At 46.7% G+C, this 22,355-nt stretch overlaps 1 protein-coding gene across 6 annotated transcripts in view; it reads left to right on the forward strand.

The window, feature by feature from the left end:
- LARP1B (La ribonucleoprotein 1B) overlaps positions 1 to 22,355 on the forward strand; it is a 99,686-nt gene that overhangs the window by 62,295 nt on the left and 15,036 nt on the right. For 4 of the 6 annotated variants that reach the window (XR_013219672.1, XM_077279127.1, XM_077279123.1 and 1 more), the window contains exons 10-13: positions 1,026 to 1,192; positions 19,241 to 19,594; positions 20,578 to 20,704; positions 21,191 to 21,327. Coding sequence is in view for 5 of the 6 variants with exons in the window: in XM_077279127.1 (XP_077135242.1) it covers positions 1,026 to 1,192; positions 19,241 to 19,594; positions 20,578 to 20,704; positions 21,191 to 21,327 (785 nt within the window). In the remaining variant the exon portion in view is untranslated. The remainder of the gene's footprint in view (positions 1 to 1,025; positions 1,193 to 19,240; positions 19,595 to 20,577; positions 20,705 to 21,190; positions 21,328 to 22,355) is intronic. The other 2 variants (XM_077279126.1, XM_077279124.1) reach the window with 2 other exon arrangements.

Below are 22,355 nucleotides of genomic sequence, written 5' to 3' on the forward strand. Positions count from 1 at the left end.
AGAGGCATATGGGAGCAGAAATGCTACAGTACATGTATTGCACATTATTTTAAATAGGTTGTCCAGGAATTTAGGATAGCTATTCAATATCGGATTGTTTGGGGTCTGTTCCCGGGCACCCCTCCATTCAGCAATTTTCACTTTGGGATCTACATTTTGTACAAAGTCAGACGTACAGCACTGTACACTGTAGTACCTTTTTTGTTAAAGGGAACCTGTCACCCCCAAAATTGATGATGAGCTAAGCCCACCAGCATCAGGGGCTTATCTACTGCATTCTGTAATGCTGTAGATAAGCCCCCGATGTGTCCTAAAAGATGAGAAAAAAAGGTTAGACTATACTCACCCAGGGGCGGTCCCGATCCGGTTCGATAGGAGGCACCGGACCGCGACGCCCATCTTCATCAGATGACGTCCTCTTCTTGTCTTCACGCTGCGGCTCCGGTGCAGGCGTATTTTGTCTGCCCTGTTCAGGGCAGAGCAAATTACTGCAGTGCACAGGCGCCGGGCCTCTCTGCCCTTTCCCGATGCCTGCACACTGCAGTACTTTGCTCTGCCCTCAACAGGGCAGACAAAATACGCCTGCACCGGAGCCGCAGCGTGAAGACAAGAGGACGTCATCGTAAGATGGGAGGCCCCGGAATGGACCGCGACGCCCATCGGATCGGACCGCCCGCCCAGGTGAATATAATCTAACCTTTTTTTCTCATCTTTTAGGATACATCGGGGGCTTATCTACAGCATTCCAGAATGCTGTAGATAAGCCCCTGATGCTGGTGGGCTCAATTAGCTCAGCTCCCATTTTGGGGGTGACAGGTTCCCTTTAAGCGCAGCTTATGCCACTTAGTTGAATAGAAGCTGAGATGCACACTGGTAGTGGTGGTGGATGTTGGACCCCACAAATCTAATATGTAAATTGATGGTCTGGCCTAGGCATAGGACATTAAGTAATGGACAGTCTTTAACTCCTCTATCTATATTTGCTAGATTATAAAAAGTTATTGCATGTGTTTAATTTCTAACAGGATCTGCTTCTAGTTCTCAAACAAAAGATAGCCCTTTATTTCAGAACAAAGAGCCAAGCAATTTACAAACTATGCCAAAAGGCTTGTCTGCAAGTTTACCAGAATTGGATTCTGAGCCATGGATTGAGGTGAAGAGAAGACAACGAACGTCTCCGCTAAAACCAAAGGTATGCTGCAAAGTAAATCCTGTTTGGGTGACATCATTGGGGTAAAACCTGGAAATACATATTGTGCTCTAAATATATTAAGGCTATGTTCACACGTTCAGGATTTCCATCCTTTTTTTTTCCTGACTGAAACTGCAGGTCTCTGCAGAAAACGCAGGTGCGTTTTTGGTGCGTTTTTGGTGCGTTTTTTAGTGCGTTTTTTAGTGCGTTTTTTGATGCAGTTTTGTCTGCAGATTGTCTGTGTTTGACAGAAATAAAGTTTACTGCAGTGGGGGGGGGGGAAAAAAAAAAATGATGTCATTTCCTTGTCCAACCCTTTTCTTCTTCCATCCCCCATTTTGGAACTTAACACACCAAAATGAGTGGACGTGTTTGTAATGACAGCGCTCTGCAGAGTGCTGAGAGTAGGCCAGATGACAGCCCGCGGATCCAGCTCCGCACACCACACCGGATTGCGATCCTGGGGTTGATTCTTCTAATCTTGAATCGTCATAAACGTCAGGTAAGCAGATGTCTGTTTGTTTTATATATTGGGTTATGGGTACATGTCCACGTTCTGGAAACGCTGTGTGTTTGGCGCTGCGTGGGGCCGCAGCGCCAAACATGCAGCGTCCAGATGTAACAGCATAGTGGAGGGGATTTCATGAAATCACGTGTCCACTGTGTCTCATGCGTCAGCCCTGCGACTCTGGACATGCTGCGCGTCTTTTATGATCACAGCATGTCCGTGTTCCTTGCTGAGAAGCTGCGGCTCCGCAAGGAATAAAACAGGGCCCTATGCGTGGGGTGCGATGATGCCGGATTTGTACAATGAACACATCTGGCATCATTGCGTCCCAGAAGGGGGTGGGCCTTCCTGAATGTGGACACGTACCCTTACATAATCCACATTGTTTTCCAGGCATGTTTGATATATTTTTCATTGTTGTGTTTACAAAATATATTTTTATTTTTTTATTTTAGAGGCTGCGGCGGCAGAGAAGACGTGCGCATAAACGAATGTGGGTGCACCCGCTTGTAGCAGACCGAACGGAGAAGGGGCACTTTTATGTGCTGTACAATGATTTGAGGAGGTAAGTAGAAATATATTGAATGACTAATTTACATTTTTTTGCTAGCAATACTTTTGAAGTAACCCTTTTTTGTGTTTCTTTTTAATTTTTCAGATATCCTGAAAAATGTATCTCTTTTTGTCGGCTACCAATTACGGCCTTCGACAGACTGCTTACCATCCTGGCACCCCATTTAAAACGGCAAGACACGGTGATGAGGAAGTCCATCTCTGCTGAGGAAAGGCTGCTCATCACCTTGCGGTAAGTAACAATTTTTCAGGGGGGAATGTAGTTAGGTCTCTATTCTACACGTCTCTGTGTCCAGTATGTGTGATTAAACCCACCCAGTCCTCCTGTTGGACGGGGGGCACACATACACACACACACGTGAGATACGGCCGAGTGTTGCATGGTAATCCCCGGCCCTGCCGCCTGCACTCTGGAGCGGAGTGTGCACCCACATACCAATACATGGAGCCGCACGCTCCACAACGGAGTGCATGCAGCAGGTCCGGGGATTACCATGCAACACTCGGTCATATCTCGCATGCGTGTGTGCACAAGTCCCATCAGGCTTTCTATTTAAATTTTTTACACCCTTTGTGTTGTGCTGGGTGTTAATGCCATCATTATTGAATGGTGCTGGATGCATATTATAGCGGCTTTAACTTGTGACATGTTGTAATTACCTTTTTGTGTGACATTTCTAATTTTCTTTTTTGTTTCTTTGCAGATTTTTGGCCACAGGAGAGAGCTATACATCCCTGCACCTCCAATTTAGGGTTGGTAAATCTACCATCTCTAACATTGTGAGGTGCACATGTACCGTGATCTGGCAGAAGTTGCAGCCTATAGTGATGCCTTCCCCAACCGAGGAGACTTGGCTGCAGGTTGCAGCAGGCTTTCAGTCTGTGGCCAATTTCCCAAACTGCATAGGTGCAGTCGATGGTAAACATGTAAGGGTTCAGCAGCCCCCACGATCAGGATCACGCTTCTTTAATTATAAGAAGTATTTTTCAGTGGTCCTGATGGCGGTGGCTGATGCCCATTACAAATTTGTTGCCATTGATGTTGGTGCCTATGGTAGTACTGGGGATTCTCGGGTGTTGCGAACGTCACAGATTGGGATGCAAATTCTTCGAGATGGCGGCACGCTCCCAGCCCCAAGACCTTTGCCGGGTTCCACACATCCAGTGCCCTTTGTGATGGTATCGGATGAGGCGTTTCCCTTAACGACAACCCTGCTGCGCCCATACCCACGAAGGGGACTGGATGCCCGACGGAGGATTTTTAATTATCGGCTGAGTCGTGCACGCAGATATGTGGAATGCACCTTTGGGATCATGACTAGTCAGTGGAGGATCTTTCACACTGCCATTCAGTTGGACACAGACACCGTTGATGCTGTGATAAAGGCTTGCTGTGTACTCCACAACTATGCTCGTGAGTACAACACTGACGTAGATGTGGAGTACCAGCAGGCAGTGTTTAATCCAGTGGTCAACGGGGGTCTGGGCAGGCCGTCCAACTCGGGTGTGCGTGTGAGAGAATCCTTCACTGACTACTTCATGAGTCCAGAAGGTGCCGTGCACTGGCAATACTCCTGTGCTGGTGTTGAGCAGCCTGACCAGCAGAGAAGGATGCATTTACACTGACCCTCCACAAAAAAGTTGCCGACATCGCTGCAGTTTTGAAAACATCCCGCAAAATGATAAACGACATCAATCAACACAACATGTATTAAAAAAAAATATTTTTTTCATGTTACCCGAAAAATTTTAAAAAAATTGGTTGTAATATAAATAAAAAATCTATTTTGGTTTAATTTGGTTTGTTTTTTTATGTCAAAAATATGGTTGTTTTTTTCAGAAATTAACAGCAGAATGAGGTATACAATTGTTAACACATCAAACCATAAACCACTAATCGATAGCCCATAAACACAGGACAGTGGCCTTGTTCCCATTGTCTAAAAAGAGAATTTTTTGTGTGAAATAACATTTATTTTAGAAAACAAAAATTATTGTTAATTTGTACAAAACATTTTTCAATTTGAAAAAAAAAATAATTTAACAGCCCCTTTCAAATACAACAGTCAATTTGAGCTACAAACAAAAGCACAACTTTGTGCAACTGAAAACTTTTGCCCACGTTCAATTAAGAAATGTATATTCTTGAGAATAGAGGTAATTTGTTCCCTCATTTAGATTCGGTGCTCCCCCCAGATGCTGCAAACTGCCTCTATCTCCTTGGCTGTGGGCCAAATACTGGGGTCTTGTAGTTGTTTCAGGTGTTCGGTGTCGGGGCCTGAAAAGTCCCAATACCCCCATCAGTACTTCATTATAGGGAGAAATCGGAGCAGGGTCCTCCAGAGCAGTGAGGGACATCTGCACCATAGACATGAAAAGAGATTGTCTATCCGGTGGCAGGGAGCGTGTTTTTCTGGCTACTGTTTGGGCAAAGGAGTCACAATGGTCATCGGTACTTGTTTTTTTTAATAAATCTAATGTGTCCGACGCAATTTGGACCGTTTGGTCATCTTGGTTCTTCTTGGTTTTTTTTTTTTTCTTCTCTGCTGCCACCGGATAGACAGCTCTCTTCTCCACTCTCACAGCTTCTGCGGAATCAGATGCTTCAGCAGCTGCTGAAGTAGATGTTGACGCAGCAGCTGCTGAAGTGGATGCTGATTCAGCAGAAGCTGTGGGAGTGGATGGAGAGATGGTCCCTCCCACTCCCGAGGAACTGCCTGCTTCATCTGTGTCGCTGTCCTCCAAATCAGCTACCGACATGTTTCCTTCCGTCCTGTTGGTTTAAAAATAAATACAATAGTGTCATCTCATAATCTATAGCACGACCAAGTAATGTTACACAAATGCTTGTAATATGTCAAAGTAACCACTAATAAATGAACATTTCAGTGCCACGTATAAGTGCCACGTATCACGTATTTAAGTGCCACGTATTTAAGTACCACGTATAAGTGCCACGTATTTAAGTGCCACGTGCCACGTATTTAAGTACCACGTATAAGTGCCACGTATTTAAGTGCCACGTATAAGTGCCACGTATTTAAGTGCCACGTGCCACGTATTTAAGTGCCACGTGCCACGTATAAGTGCCACGTGCCACGTATTTAAGTGCCACGTATTTAAGTGCCACGTATTTAAGTGCCACGTATAAGTGCCATGTGCCACGTATCACGTATAAGTGACACGTATCACGTATAAGTGACACGTATCACGTATTTAAGTGCCACGTATCACGTACAAGTGCCACGTGCCACGTATTTAAGTGCCACGTATCCCGTATTTAAGTGCCACGTCTTTCATTTGCACGTATTTTTCCTATTGTAAGGTGGCATTAATCCCGGTTAATAATGGAGAGGCGTTAATAAGACGCCTATCCATTATTAATCCTATTAAAGGGTTAAATGGCGGAAAAAATTGGCGTGGGCTCCCGCGCAATTTTCTCCGCCAGAATGGTAAAGCCAGTGACTGAGGGCAGATATTAATAGCCAGAAGAGGGTCCATGGTTATTGGCCCCCCCTGGCTACAAACATCTGCCCCCAGCCACCCCAGAAAAGGCACATCTGGAAGATGCGCCTATTCTGGCACTTGGCCACTCTCTTCCCACTCCCGTGTAGCGGTGGGATATGGGGTAATGAGGGGTTAATGCCACCTTGCTATTGTAAGGTGGCATTAAGCCCGGTTAATAATGGAGAGGCGTCAATAAGACGCCTATCCATTATTAATCCAATGAAAGGGTTAAAAAAAAAAACACAAACACTAGAAAAAAAATATTTTAATGAAATAAAGACACCCACTTTTTGACCATATTTTATTGTACGCTCAATCCGTCCTGAAGACCCTCGACCTGAAAAAGACGCAAAATAAAAAAACAAATTCATACTCCCTGGCCCTGTCCGCAGAAATCCATCGAGGGTCCCACGAAGATCTTCCATGGAGAACAGACACATCCAGAGATATGTCTGCTCTCCACGGCTGCAGCAACACACTGACAGGAGCCATAGTTCCTGTCGGTGTGTCACTGCGCATGCGCGAGCGAGTTAACCGGCGGTCATTGACCCCGGCTCTCTCGCTTAACGGCAGTGCTGCGTGGGAAAGTTCAACGCAGCTGTACTGCCGTTAACCGAGACGCCGGAGCCATTGAGCTCCGGGACAGTACGCGATACACTGCTAGGAGCTTCGCTCCTGGCAGTGTATCGCCGGAGAGCAGCCGATCGGCGTGGGACACTCGTTTTATGGATTCTGCGGACAGGGAGTATGGATTTGATTTTTTATTTTGTGATTTTTTCCTGGAGGATCGAGGGCTTCGCCTACAAGTGTGCTGTTGGTGAGTATATACTCTGTGTTATGTGTTGTATGTACTGTACTGTGTGTCATGTTTGTGTATTGTGTGTTTGTGTTTGGTGTGAACTTTAGTATTGTGCTAAGTCGCCGGACACAGGGACAACTCTCCCATCCTAAATACCGGATGGGAGTAGTAGTCCGATACGGCGACTTAGCACAATAGAGGCATATCGTCGCATGGGGACGGACACACAGACTTACCAAATCAATCAGACGCCCGACATCGATCCCCATGCGACGGTATGCCTCCATGATGACAGTCTCTTCGTGACACAGTCGGGACCACACACGCCGCCCACGGACTTCCGCCCACGCACTTCCGCCCGCTCCCCCGCACTTCCTGCAGCAGCGGTTCTGCACATCAAACCGCAGTAAAACACGCAGATATATTTTTGATCTGCGTGTTTTACTGCGATTTTGACCTCACAATGGAGGTCTATGGGTGCAGAACCGCTGCGGTTCAGGAAGAAGAATTGACATGCTCCTTCTTTTTTCCGGGAGCTATTCAGCACGGCTTTTTTTTTAAATTTCCGGACCATGTGCACAGTGTGTCCTGTTTTCCATAGGGTACAGTGTACTGTACCCTGCATGGAAAACAGCTGCGGAACCGCAGCGACAAAACCGCCGCGGTTCCGCGGTAAAAAACGCACTGTGTGAACATGGCCTTAAACTACATGTATGGAACAGTGAACTCCAAATGCTATCTAGAGGCATTTACTTGCCATGTTATTGGTAAAAAGTACAAACCAGTAAAAGATCATGGTAAATTTTGTTAACCTGTTTAGTGAGAGATTGCAACCTCGAAGTCTGAGCTTCTTTAGTTAACGGAATAGGCTGAAATTTAGGTTGTCAAAGCAAACTTGCCTATTTGCAGATTCCTAAAATGACCTTGTATAGTAAATCCTAAGGATGGAGTTCATTTATGGTTCATTTAAGAATACAAAGTAGGTGTACACTTGTCATTCATGGATCAGGATTTTTACAGTGATAACCCATCGTACAGCTAGGTCATCAATATCTGATAGTTGGAGTGCTGTGTAAGACCCTCCCCAATCAGCTGTTACCAGCCCCAGCAGTGGCCATGAGTAAACCATGTACAGAGCCGTAACAGTGTGGCTCCAAAAACTTTAGTGGCTGCTTCCAGGATCTGCATGTTGTCTCAGATATCCCCTTTTAATTGTGCCTGCATATTTTTTTTTACACTGGCATTACTTTTCTTAACCCGTTAACGACTGCCAAAACACCTTTTTAACGGCGGCAGTTAAGGGTACCTCAGTGCCGCCTTTTAATAGCGCTGAAAAATAAGGGTATAGTGGAAAATCTCGGGTCTCTGGAAAATCTCAGGTCTCTGCTACTGGGGTAGCCGAGTCCCCAGAGATCATGATTTGGGTCTTTTACCATCCCCAGTTTTGTTATCGCTGTTATTCACCGAATAATGGCGATCGCAAAAAAAGTCTGATTTCCCATTCATTTCTCTCTCCTCTATGATCTAGCATACCAGAGGAGGGAGAAATTAGGTCAGAGCCCCCCCTGGTACCTCCAGCTCTGTTCCCTGGCCCTCAGCGTCTTCTTCCTGGAAGAAAATGGCGGGCGCATGCTCAGTGCGCCCGCTGAGATCTGCCAGCCGGTACCCGGCAACAATAGTTTTTTGTTTTTTTTTCCCTCCTATTGGTTCATTTTGATCACTATGATATACCCTATCAGTGATCAAAATAAAATAAATAGTAAATCAAACCCCCCCTTTGTCACCCCCTTAGTTTAAAGTAGTAAAATATATACAGTACAGACCAAAAGTTTGGACACACCGTCTCATTTAAAGTTTTTTCTGTATTTTCATGACTATGAAAATTGTTAATTCACACTGAAGGCATCAAAACTTTGAATTAACACATGTGGAATTATATACTTAACAAAAAAGTGTGAAGAACCTAGAATATAAAACATATTTTCAGTTGTTTCAAAGTAGCCACCTTTTGATTTGATGACTGCTTTGCACACTCTTGGTATTTTCTTGATGAGCTTCAAGAGGTAGTCACCGGAAATGGTCTTCCAACAATCTTGAAGGAGTTCCCAGAGATGCTTAGCACTTGTTGGCCCTTTTGCCTTCACTCTGCGGTCCAGCTCACCCCAAACCATCTCGATTGGGTTCAGGTCCGGTGACTGGAGGCCAGGTCACCTGGCGTAGCACCCCATCACTCTTCTTCTTGGTCAAGTAGCCCTTACACAGCCTGGAGGTGTGTTTGGGGTCATTGTCCTGTTGAAAAATAAATGATGGTCCAACTAAACGCAAACCGGATGGAATAGCATGGCACTGCAAGATGCTGTGGTAGCCATGCTGGTTCAGTATGCCTTCAATTTTGAATAAATCCCCAACAGTGTCGCCAGCAAAGCACACCCACACCATCACTCCTCCTACTCCTCCATGCTTCACGGTGGGAACCAGGCATGTAGAGTCCATCTGTTCACCTTTTCTGCGTCGCACAAAGACACGGTGGTCGGAACCAAAGATCTCAAATTTGGACTCCTCAGACCAAAGCACAGATTTCCACTGGTCTAATGTCCATTCCTTGTGTTCTTTAGCCCAAACAAGTCTCTTCTGCTTGTTGCCTGTCCTTAGCAGTGGTTTCCTAGCAGCTATTTTACCATGAAGGCCTGCTGCACAAAGTCTCCTCTTAACAGTTGTTGTAGAGATGTGTCTGCTGCTAGAACTCTGTGTGGCATTGACCTGGTCTCTAATCTGAGCTGCTGTTAACCTGAGGTTTTTGAGGCTGGTGACTCGGATAAACTTATCCTCAGAAGCAGAGGTGACTCTTGGTCTTTCTTTCCTGGGGCGGTCCTCATGTGAGCCAGTTTCTTTGTAGCGCTTGATGGTTTTTGCCACTGCACTTTGGGACACTTTCAAAGTTTTCCCAATTTTTCGGACTGAGTGACCTTCATTTTTTAAAGTAATGATGGCCACTCGTTTTTCTTTACTTAGCTGCTTTTTTCTTGCCATAATACAAATTATAGCAGTCTATTCAGTAGGACTATCAGCTGTGTATCCACCAGACTTCTGCACAACACAACTGATGGTCCCAACACCATTTATAAGGCAAGAAATCCCACTTATTAAACCTGACAGGGCACACCTGTGAATTGAAAACCATTCCCGGTGACTACCTCTTGAAGCTCATCAAGAGAATGCCAAGAGTGTGCAAAGCAGTCATCAAAGCAAAAGGTGGCTAATTTGAAGAACCTAGAATATAAGACATATTTTCAGTTGTTTCACACTTTAAGTATATAATTCCACATGTGTTAATTCATAGTTTTGATGCCTTCAGTGTGAATTTACAATTTTCATAGTCATGAAAATACAGAAAAATCTTTAAATGAGGTGTGTCCAAACTTTTGGTCTGTAGTGTGTGTGTATGTATGTATGTATGTATGTATATATTGTGTTGTTTCCCATTCTTTGCAGTTGGGGTTGGAATTGGGGAGGTTTTCATTGCTTTGGTACATCAGGGGGTCTCCAAATGCCGCATGGCGCCCGTCATTGATTCCAGGCAATTTTGTATTCAAAAAGTCACTGTGCTCCCTCCCTTCTGAGCCCTGCCATGCGCTCAAACAGTGACTTTTCCCATCATACTCCCCCATATCGGCCTACTCTGGAGAAAATGCCCAACAAATTTTGTGGTCCATTTTCTCCCGTTACCCTTGTGAAAATAAAAGTTTGGGTCTAAAGTAAATTTTTTGTGAAAAAGTAAAATGTTAGTTTTTTTCTTGAAACATTGATTTAGTTCTCATGAAGCACCTGAAGGGTTAATAAACTTCTTGAATGTGGTTTTGAGCACCTTGAGCAGTGCTACTTTTGGGTATTTTCTGATATATTGACCCCCCCATAAAAACTCGCTTCAAATATGAGGTGGTCCCTTAAAAAAAATAAATTAAATAAATAAAAAAAATTTGTAAGGGTATGGTCCCACGGTCAGGATAGGCTCAATATTTGCTCGGTATTTGATGCAGGTGAAATCTGCATCTGAGGTCACCGGCAGGTCACCTGCGTCTTTGATGCATTTTTCATTGCATGCATTTTGTCACTTGAAATAAAGCTAATTGAAAGTTGGCTTCTGGGAAGGAAAGAAAAAAAGTGATTTCCTGTTTGCAGATATATTAGGGTATGTTCCCACTGTCAATCGCTGCAGGTTGGACGCTGCATACATCCGCAGCGTCCAACCCACTGCGGCCAGATGTTACAGCATAGTGGATGGGATTTCAAAAAATCCCATACCCACTATGCATGCACTGATGCCCGGGTCTCACCCGCAGAGATGGTCATGCGGCTTGTCTTTCCAGAATGCAGCATGTCCATTTATTTAGTGGAGACTCTCAGTCTCCGCAGCGTAAATTACCCATAGACTTTCATTAGACGCGGTAAAACTGCATCATCTTCCTAATCACAGCTGCATTCCTGCGCATTACTACACATGTCAACTAATTTACATAGTGGTGAATCTTGTGACACAGCCGGAAGTACATGACACCGGAAGTGGAGGAAAGCACAGAGAGGTCCCCTCCTTTTTAATAAATAATAATTTATAAAAAATGGCGTGGGGGTCCCCCCTATATATGTTAACCAGCCAGAGTAAAACCGACTACTGGGGCTGGTATTTCAGGCTGGTAAGGATCCAATATCCATGAACCTTATCAGCCTGATAATACCAGGCTGCAGCAGTCTGCTTACCTTGGATGGCTGGCAAAAATAGTGGGATCCCCTCTAAAAAAAAAAAAAAAAAAAAAAAAACAGCGTGGGGTCCCCCTATTTTTGTTAACTAGCCAAGGAAAAAGCAGACAGCTGTGGCCTGGTATTCTCAGTCTGGTGAGGGCCTTGGATTTTGGCCCTCACCAGCCTAAAAATAGCAGCCTGCAGCCACCCCACAATTGGCACATTCAAAGATGTGGCACTTTATCCAACTCTTCCCACTTGCCCTGTAGGGGTAGCAAGTAGCAAGTGGGGTTGATGTCACCTTTTTATTGTCCTGTGTCATCAAGCCCACAGCTTGGTAATAGAGAAGCATCTATAAGGCACCTATCCATTACTAATCCTATAGTTACATGGTAAAAAGACACAGCCAGAATAAAGTCATTTAATTGAAATAATGAGACTCCTTTAATATTCTTAATTAAACCATACTTACTGCATCGCCCATTCCACCGAAGCCCTCGATCTCTTGTAAAAGAAATAAAAAAGCAACAGTATACCATACCTGTCTGCCGAGAAGATGCTCCATAGTGTCCCATGACGAGTCCAGCTCTGCTACATCTGGATGTCAGGCTGAACGGTGGCATTATGCCACCATCCAGCCTGACATCCAGACACAGCGGAGTTTATAGATGACCACCAGAGTAGTGTCTCCGGCGGTCACCTGCACTACAGTTCTCACGATCAGCTGACCTTGAGAACTTGGCAAGTGACCGGAGATAACCCCGGCGGTCACGTGCACTGCAGTTCTTGCTGTCAGCTGAGCTCATCACGAGAACTGCTGTGGATGCAAAGTTTTGGCTGTGGCACAAGGTAAGACATTATTTAAATTAGTTCATATGCATAGTAAGCGGCATTCCCAGACTTAATACACATGTGACTATAAAGATAATGCGGTTTTACCGCATCAAATGATGGTGAATGGGAAATTTACGCTGCGGAGACTGAGTCTCCGCATCGTAAATAGACATCCTGTGGACTGGAAAGATGCGCCGCATGTCAGTTTACGCAGGGATGCCGGAGGCATCTCTGAACGCATAGTGGAGATAGGATTTCTTGAAATGCCATCCCTATGCTGTAACATCTGGCTGCTACGGGTTGGATGCTGCGGATGTGCAGCATTTACTGACCGTGGAAACCTACCCTAAATTACTCTGTCGCCTCATTGGGGGACACAGGACCATGGGTGTTATGCTGCTGTCCACTAGGAGGCGACACTATGCATAATCTGAAAAAGATTAACTGTGGCTCCTCCTGTGCAGTATACACCCCTGGACGGCATCAGCCTTCTCCAGTTTTTGCTTAGTGTCGCAAAGGAGGCACACCTAAAGATTTTTACTACGTTTTACTCCGTTTCCCGTTTTCCGACGGGATTACAGATGAAGAAAAGAGGGTCTCCTGTGAGACCCCCGGCATGGCTCCTTCCTCGGCCCCCTATTATGGGGTGCCCAGTTGAAGTTGAGATGGCTATTCCCCATGCTGCTCCTTCCCCAACCTCTCGGGTGTTGGTTCGAAGTCGAGACCCCCCTCCTTCCCCAATTCCTTTTGGTTTCTGGGTTGAGGTCGAGGCGAGGATAAAGGCCCCTGAAGGTGTGTGACAAAGCACCCTCCCTATCCCCCTCTGGGGGTATTAGGTTGAGACACCTCAGGTAAGGCCTGTACAGGCAGCATCCTACAGCTCCCAGCAATGGGCCAGCACACTGCGCCTGCATCCAGGGACCCCAGCCCAGCTGCGGGCTCCTGTTGGGGCCGGGGGGAGTGCAGGCAGGCATGGCACATACAGACACAGGGTTCCCTGCGTCCCTGTCTCTGCGGCAGCACCAGCTCTATACTGCCTCAGGGGGACCCCAGCCGGGCTCCCCCTTCCGCTTATAGCCCCACCGCCATCCTGCCTTCAAATCCGGAGGGGTCCGGTTCAGATCCGACCCCCTCCCGGACTTTCGCGCCGGCCTGGAGCCCTTCTGGGCCTCAGGCATCTAATTTAGGCCCCGGCTTCGGCCTAGCTGAAGCAGCAGCCTCCTCTCCGCCCCCCGGCCCGCCCCCCGGATGACAAATATGACACTCTACAGTGTCATACAAGGGGCGGATCGAGACAGAAAGGGCGGGTTTTTTATAGCCTTGCCGCCTTTTTCCAGCTCTCCGCCCCCTTCTCCTCCTCTCTCTTCTGTCTCTGCAGCCATTTTCGGCTGCAGATTAACCCTGCATCTCCCGGTCCTTCAGGACCAGGCAGCCAGTCTCCGGGGGGCACAGGACTGTGGATTTTCGGCGCTGGACCTAGGGGTACACTGGTGGGGTAAGATCACAGCTGGGTTATCTTTACTCAGCTGTGAATCCATATTACCTATAAGGCTCCCCTGTAGGTTCTCTACCCCTGTAAGGTCCATCTGCTGGCAGCACTTCTGCACTCTGTGCACTATGCCGGGCTCAAGGTCTAAGAGAACCAGGCAGAACTGCTATTATGCATTCTGCACAGCCTGCGGGACCGCTCTCCCCAGTAGTAGCACGTACCCGCATTGTCAGAACTGTATACAAACTACTGTGTCACAGCCTCAAGAAGCCCCTGCCAATGCCTCGGTGTCTAATGCCACGCCGGAATGGGCTACTCAGTTTTCGCAATCTATGACGCAGTCTATAGATAACCTAACTTCCACATTGCTTCAGGCTCTGCAGGGTCATGCCCCGGCTATGACCGTTACCCAACAACGGGAGAGCTTGACTCAGGAACAAGATGACCCTGGCACATCCACGTCTAGGTCAGGACGCAAGCGGATCCATAGATCAAGTCCATCTGCGTCATCCCATAGCACACGGTCATCCCCCTCTAGGGAGAGACACCGTTGCTCCAGGTCATCTAGACCGTCCCATTCCAGGGACAGACAATGCAGATCTCCGCAATCCCCAACCAGAGAAGGCCTCCTCCCCAGCTCACCTAGCAGGGGACGCCTCAGTGATACACAGGATTCGGAAGGCATCTGCGACTCTGACTCAGACAGAGAAACTGAGGGGTCCCTGATCCCAATCCCTCCTAGCAATACAGCGCTAGTTGAGGACATAATATCGTCCATCCATCGGGTGCTGGACATTTCTGATCCGCCACCAGAGGCCCCAGAACATCAGATTTCCTTTGAAGGACCTCTGAAGCCGCCTAAGGTTTTTTCTAACCACCCAGAGTTTAAGGCGATCCTTAAAAAACAGCTCTCACAGCCTGAGAAAAAATTCGCTAATCGCAAATATCTGGAGGCGAGGTACCCCTTCCCACAGAAGGACACCAAGGAATGGACAGATCCACCTGAAGTGGATCCCCCAGTCTCCAGGCTAGCAGCACAGACCCTCCTTTCACTGCCAGATAGCTCAACCCTAAGGGACGCAGCAGACCGGCAGGTAGAACGCATGGCTCGTTCAATTTTCGAGGCAGCAGGGGCATCCCTGGCTCCCGCGTTCGCCTCAGTTTGGGCTGCCAAGGCCATCCTGGCCTGGGCAAAGAATTTACAAGCCTTCCAAGCATCCGCTCCTGAACTGTCGGACCAAGCGGTTCAAATTGCTGTTGTAGCAGATTACATGCTCCATGCAGCTCTGGATTCAGCAAGGGGAGTCGAGGGGATAGCATCAAACGCCATCACGATTCGGCGTATCCTCTGGCTGCGGGAATGGAAAGCGGACGCAGCCTCAAAGAAGTCCCTCACGCACCTCCCCTACCTCAGTGGGAGACTTTTCGGTGAACAGTTGGACACTATGATATCCAACGCCACAGGGGGTAAGAGTACTTCTCTTCCCCAACTGAAACCTAAACGCACTTACAAGAAGCGTAACCAAACTCGATTCCGATCCTTTCGGAATTCCTCCGGCTGGTCCGTCTCGCGTCCAGTACAAAATCGTAACCGTTCCCCACGCAGGGACAACTCACGATCGACGCAAAGGTCGGACAAGACCTGGCAGTCAAAAGCAGGCCAGTCTAAGCCCAGAGGAGGAAAATCTCAGACCTTCTCCTCCTCATGACTCACGGACTCCGGAAGACACCACACCAGTAGGCGGCCGACTTTTGCTCTTTCATCAAGTCTGGCTGCCTATTACAGAAGACAAGTGGGTCACGGAACTAGTGTCTTCCGGATACAAAATAGACTTCACCTCCAACCCACCGGACCGGTTCTTCCTCTCTGTCCCCCCAAAACCGCCAGCCAAGGCTCGAGCCTATCACCAAGCGGTCTCCTCGCTTTGTCAATCAGGAGTCATAGTACCGGTACCCACGACCGACCGCTTCCGAGGGTTCTACTCCAATCTGTTCGTAGTTCCCAAGAAAGGAGGCAGTGTACGGCCCATACTAGACCTAAAACAGCTCAACAACTATGTACGGGTCCGTCATTTCCGCATGGAGTCCCTTCGGTCCATCATTGCGTCCATGGAGAAGGGAGAATATCTCGCCTCCATAGACATACAAGACGCATACCTGCATATACCCATTGCACCTGCCCATCAGAGGTTTCTCAGGTTCGCAATAGGCCAGGACCACTACCAATTCGTGGCTCTCCCCTTTGGACTCGCCACGGCTCCCAGAGTGTTCACCAAGGTCATGGCAGCCACCATGGATGTCCTGCACTCCAGAGGCATAGTAGTCGTTCCATACCTGGACGATCTACTCATCAAGGCTCCCACCTTCAAGGACTGCGAGCTCAGCGTCTCAATCACAACCGATACTCTCAGTCGCATGGGCTGGTTAATCAACCTACAAAAGTCATCACCAACCCCGAGTCAGTCCCTGACCTTCCTGGGAATGTTATTCAACACCTCCAGGGGTCTAGTGCTCCTTCCCAAGGACAAGGCACTGGCTCTCCGACTAGCAGTTCGCACCCTCCTCCGCAAACCCCCTCGATCTCTCCGGTTTGCCATGAGAGTTCTCGGCAAGATGGCAGCGGCAATAGAAGCTGTCCCATTTGCCCAGTTTCACCTCAGACCTCTCCAACTAGCCATTCTCAAGTCCTGGGACAGGAATCCCTTTTCTCTCGACAGGGAGTTCCAGCTAACGTCGTCAACCAGGAGGTCCCTGCACTGGTGGCTCAAGCCAACCTCGCTAGCAAAGGGGAAATCCTTTCTCTCTCAGGTCAATGGAAGGTCCTGACCACCGACGCGAGCCTGACGGGTTGGGGTGCGGTGCACCTACACCACAGGGCACAGGGCAAGTGGTCCCCAGCGGAAGCGACCATGCCCATCAACATCCTGGAAATTCGTGCCATCCTACTGGCATTGAGGGCCTTCCATCACTTACTGGCAGCCTCTCACATCAGGATACAGTCGGACAATGCCACGGCTGTGGCATATGTGAATCATCAAGGGGGGACCCGCAGTACCCTGGCGATGCGGGAAGTGTCACATATCCTCCGCTGGGCGGAGGACACAGGGTCGGTTCTTTCGGCGGTCCACATTCCGGGTGTGGAGAACTGGGAAGCAGACTTCCTCAGCCGACAAGGAATAGACTCGGGAGAGTGGTCTCTCCATCCCGAAATTTTTCAACAGATCTGTCTCCGCTGGGGGACCCCGGATGTGGACCTAATGGCATCCCATTTCAATGCCAAGGTCTCCAACTTCATTGCCAGAACACACGATCCGCGGTCGCTCGGAGCAGACGCTCTGGTTCAGGACTGGACCCAGTTCCAGCTTCTGTACATTTTTCCACCTCTCCCCCTGATATCCAGAGTGGTGAGGAAGATCAAACAAGAGGGAGTTCCAACCATCCTCATTGCACCAGACTGGCCCAGACGCACATGGTACGCCGACATCGTACAACTCACAGCAGACGCTCCTTGGCGTCTCCCCGACCGCCACGATCTTCTATCACAAGGGCCGTTCTACCACCAGAACTCAGGGGCTCTCAATTTGACGGCGTGGCCCTTGAGACCTGGGTTCTAACCCAGGCAGGGCTCTCGGCAGATGTCATTGGAACCATGATCAGAGCACGTACCTGGAAAGCTTTCTTTACCTGGTGCGAATCTCGTGGCCAGATCCCACTCCCTTATTCCATACCCAAAGTACTTGGTTTTCTCCAATCGGGTCTGGAGGCCAGGCTGTCCTTGGGCTCGCTTAAGAGCCAGGTGTCAGCCCTCTCAGTGCTTTTCCAAAGGCGCATTGCTACCAAGCCGCAAGTAAGGACTTTCCTTCAGGGGGTTTCCCGATTGGTTCCCCCCTACAGACGACCACTAGAAACGTGGGACCTCAACCTGGTCCTGACAGCATTGCAGGAACCACCCTTCAAACCTCTTAAGGAGGTCCCGCTCCGCCTTCTTTCCCAGAAGGTGGTTTTCCTGGTGGCAATCACCTCGCTACGCAGGGTGTCTGAACTGACAGCACTCTCCTGCAGACGGCCTTTCCTGGCATTTCACCAGGACAAGGTAGTTCTTCGTACGGTCCCATCCTTCCTCCCAAAGGTTGTGTCCGACTTCCACCTCAATGAGGAAATTTCACTACCATCCCTTTGTCCGGTTCCGGTTCATAGAGTGGAGAAGGCTCTGCATACGCTTGACCTTGTCAGGGCTTTGCGTATATACGTGTCTAGGACTGCGTCCTTCCGGAGGTCTGATTCCCTTTTCCTCCTTCCGGAAGGCGGCCACAAGGGTATGCCAGCTTCCAAAGCTACTCTTGCCAGGTGGATCAAATCCACCATACAAGAGGCGTATCGCCTTAAGAATTCTCCTCTTCCAGCCGGTATTACGGCACACTCTACACGGGCGGTAGGGGCCTCCTGGGCCATTCGGCACCAGGCTTCGGCACAACAAGTGTGTAAGGCGGCCACTTGGACTAGCTTACACACGTTTACTAAACACTACAGGGTTCATACCCAGTCCTCAGCGGACGCGAGCCTGGGTAGACGTGTCCTGCAGGCGGCGGTGCCCTAAGTGTACGGGCCTGTCTGCACAATATTCGTCCATTGCTTCCCACCCAGGGACTGCTTTAGGACGTCCCATGGTCCTGTGTCCCCCAATGAGGCGACAGAGTAAAGGAGATTTTTGTGTACTCACCGTAAAATCTCTTTCTCTTAGCCTCTAATTGGGGGACACAGCTCCCACCCTGTTGCCCTTTCCGGGCTGTTGTAACTGTTGAGTTCTCATATTGTTTCTTGAGCTCGTACATAGTTGCCTTCTTACAGGCATAATTATGTTATTCATGTTATGTTCCTCCTACTGCTTTTGCACAAAACTGGAGAAGGCTGATGCCGTCCAGGGGTGTATACTGCACAGGAGGAGCCACAGTTAATCTTTTTCAGATTATGCATAGTGTCGCCTCCTAGTGGACAGCAGCATAACACCCATGGTCCTGTGTCCCCCAATTAGAGGCTAAGAGAAAGAGATTTTACGGTGAGTACACAAAAATCTCCTTTTTGTTTGGCAAAATGAGAAATCGCTGGTCAACTTTTAAGCATTCTAACCTAACAAAAATAAGTTTCCAAAAATGTGCTAATCTAAACTTGCCATATGGGAAATGTTATTTATTAACTATCTTGTGTGACACCACTCTGATTTAAGGGTACAAAAATTAAAAGTTTGAAAATTGCAAAATTTTCAAAAGTTTTGTCAAATATCCGTTTTTTTTCATAAATAAACGCAAGTCATATCATATAAATTTTACCACTAACATGAAGTACAATGTGTCATGAAAAAATGTTCTCAGAATCACTGGGACCCTTTGAAGCGTTCCAGGTTTATAATCTCCTAAAGTGACAGTGGTCAGAATTTTAAAAATTGGCTTGGTCATTAAGGGGTTAATAGTTGAATAATTGCACACTGCTGTGTTCTTTAGGTTTTTACGCTTTTTTTCTTATTACAGTAATTTATAAATTTTTCTTGTGAAGCAATGTTCAGTAGTAGACATTTTTAGTCGGGTTTTCTACTGTTGTATGCAGGTGGAATGTTCTCAAGGACCAACCAAACCTCAAGCTACTGAAGTTGATCAAGTGGAACTTGACTTTGTGTTTGACGAAGACATGGAGCCTCCACAGGGTCGCAAGAACAACTTCACAGATTGGTCTGATGACTCTGACTTTGAAATTGGTGACCAAGACGTTAATAAAATCCTCATTGTAACACAGACCCCTCCTTGTGTCAAAAAACACCCTGGAGGAGATCGCACTGGAAATCATTTGTCTCGAGCCAAGATAACCTCTGAACTAGCCAAGGTTATAAATGATGGTCTATATTACTATGAACAGGATTTATGGACGATAGATGATGGACAAAGTGATAATCTAATAAAAAAGGTATTGAACAGGATTGTTTATCGTAAGGAACAAAGCATGTGAAAGCTGAACCACTCAATAACCGTGTATCTCCCAGTACATGAATTATACAGTCTCTGCAATTATAATGTGGCAGCAGTGATGTGATTTACATGGGACTTCTCCCCTGAATTTCCCTTGCTAGAACAACTTTTTGCCCAGTTGCTAAACAGTAGCTGAATGGATTCCCCAAGAAGACGTACACTTAAGTAAATCACAACACTGCTGCCATTATACCCTATGAATGCAGGGTTACACGTGTGTCTGAGTGTTTATATCCTCCTGCAGGCCATGCACATTAGATCACTGTCAGCTAAACATCGTTAGACTGACTGTCTCTCCCATACTTAAGAGTATGGCCAAGCAAGTGCTTTTGTGTTCTGAGCCATTGACAGATATGTCTAATAGGGGCTTATCTCTAGGAGACTATATGATCAAAAGTATACAATTGGACATAACCAAACTATCGGTTGTCATGGGCCCCCATAAACTGTCGGCCTAACTTGTGGTGGGTTCACTAACACTAGACTAATGTGTGGTTATATGGGGGCCTTAACACTATGTAGCAGCACTGCAAAAGTCATATACAGGAATCTTTACTATTCCTACATGTGTAAAATGTGAGGTACGATGCATACATATATTGGTTTGATCAGTACACTGGCTCATTTGACAACGAGGCTAACTCATGGGCCCCTAACGACTCGCTGTTCTTTGTGCCTACGCCTCGTATGAACTAGGGAATGGTAGGATCCAGCTATACTTTGGATCAATGGTTCGGCCTTATATGTGGCCACATCCTCCAATGCACACTACAGAATTTGGCCAGGACTACCTATAATAGTCAATACACAGCTGCAGGTATGCTGTGGCTGTAATGCAAACGAATATATGCAAACCCTACAAAATGCAACATCTTATTGCAACTTGTACATCTAATTTTCTTGTAATTTTTCAAAATTCAGCAGGAAATGGAGCATTTCAGGAAACTTAATTTCATCAGTAAAGAAGAATTTAAAAGTCTTGCTCCAGAAATCCAGATGGATCCAGATGTTTTTCATTCTCCACTGAATATACCTATTTTCCCAGAAGGTAATAGCCTTGGTTATTTTTAATCTGTATATTTGTTTTTCAAAATGTGTTCTTCTCTGGAAGTAAGCTATACAGAAACAGACTGCGCTTGCTCTGCCTTGGTCCTATGATGGTGGTCACATGTCCATACATGACTGTTGCCATACATTAATAATGTATCCTCATCAGAAGGCCAAGCCAGACTTTCAGTCTATTAAGAAAAAACAAACACTATAGGTGGTTATTGGTTGAAAGCAGAGATCTTGAGAAAATGAAAATCAATACATAAACTGTTGAAAAGCGCCTTTTTGATGAAGCTTGATGTAAAGTTTTGGCATTCTGCACCAAAGCAGAATACCATTCTGCACCTTAATGTTGTTCAGGCTTAACACTAATAATAGTTAACCAGTGGCAACAGTTTTTGCTTTCTTTACAATTCGTATCTTTTGAAGAGTTTATGGATATCTGGCATATGTAATTTGATCAAATAGCAGTGTACTTTTCTAGCTACAGCTGGTCTAGAATCCCCAGGGTCCCTCCCTGCTACAAGACCGAAGACCCCACGTACACCACATCTTCAAGATCCCACTAAAACTCCAAGGTTTTATCCTGTTGTGAAAGATGTTAAATCTATTGATGACCAGGTAAAACAGCCAAAAGCATTTGTGTAGTTTTTGTTTTTTTTGGTTCTCCCACCCCATTATACTACTGTTCCATGAAACGCATGAACTTTTCATGTACCATACTTCTATTACAGCACACTTCTATGGTAGACTTTGACTTGTAAAGCTTGTGTTGCCTATATGAATGTAGCAGTCAGAATTGTGATTAATTTTTTTATTTTTTTTTATTTTTTTTTACGTATGCTAGCTCGCCAGACATATGCTAGCAAAGTAATTCGGTTCAGCAAAGATCAGTTGGGTTGAATACCTCATGAACCTTCATTGTGTGGTGCTGTGATGTGGATTAGTCTTCTGACTTCCGGTCACTTGCAGGATGACTTTACCTCCTTTCAAATCACTCCTTGCAACTCTGATCTATCTACTTGCCCAGTTCAATCTTCCCTGTTCCTCTGTAAATCCCCACATGCAATTGCGGATGAGTCTATGCACTAAATTTTGTTGCAGTGCCCCCCCAAAAAAATCTCCCATTCCAGTCTGCTTATTTGAATGTTGTGTGCAGAATCTCCAGTGTAGTTCCAATAGAAGAGGCTTCAGCCTATCTCTTCCACTAGCTGTTCAAGAGCTGACTGGGAGAAACCTATTAAAAGCTGTAGCCAGGGAAATGGCATGAAGGTGCATAATATGGCATACACTGAAACCAGTGAATAAGAACTGCTGCCCTCTAAAGCTATCATTGCTGTTTGGTTGGATCAATTAAAATGTTTAAGACTCAGCCCTATTTCAAAAGCATCTTGTAAAATGTATTCTTCATTTGATGAACCATTTCAGAAGGGAAGGCAAAATTTAAAAGCCAGATAACCTATTGCAAATCATGTAAAACCAATGTATAGCGCATACATGAGTGCTAGGTTTCGGCTTTAAAGGGATTCCTATCAGCACAAAATGACTGTTCAAAAGCAAGCAGAGGCACTCTATGCATCCCTGGTGTGGCCAACCTGTTCGGTGCACCTTCCAACCTACCGTATATACTCAGAGTCGGACAGGAGCAC

The sequence above is a fragment of the Ranitomeya variabilis genome, chromosome 1 (assembly GCF_051348905.1).
Source record: "Ranitomeya variabilis isolate aRanVar5 chromosome 1, aRanVar5.hap1, whole genome shotgun sequence".
In the NCBI taxonomy this organism is placed as follows: Eukaryota; Metazoa; Chordata; class Amphibia; order Anura; family Dendrobatidae; genus Ranitomeya; species Ranitomeya variabilis.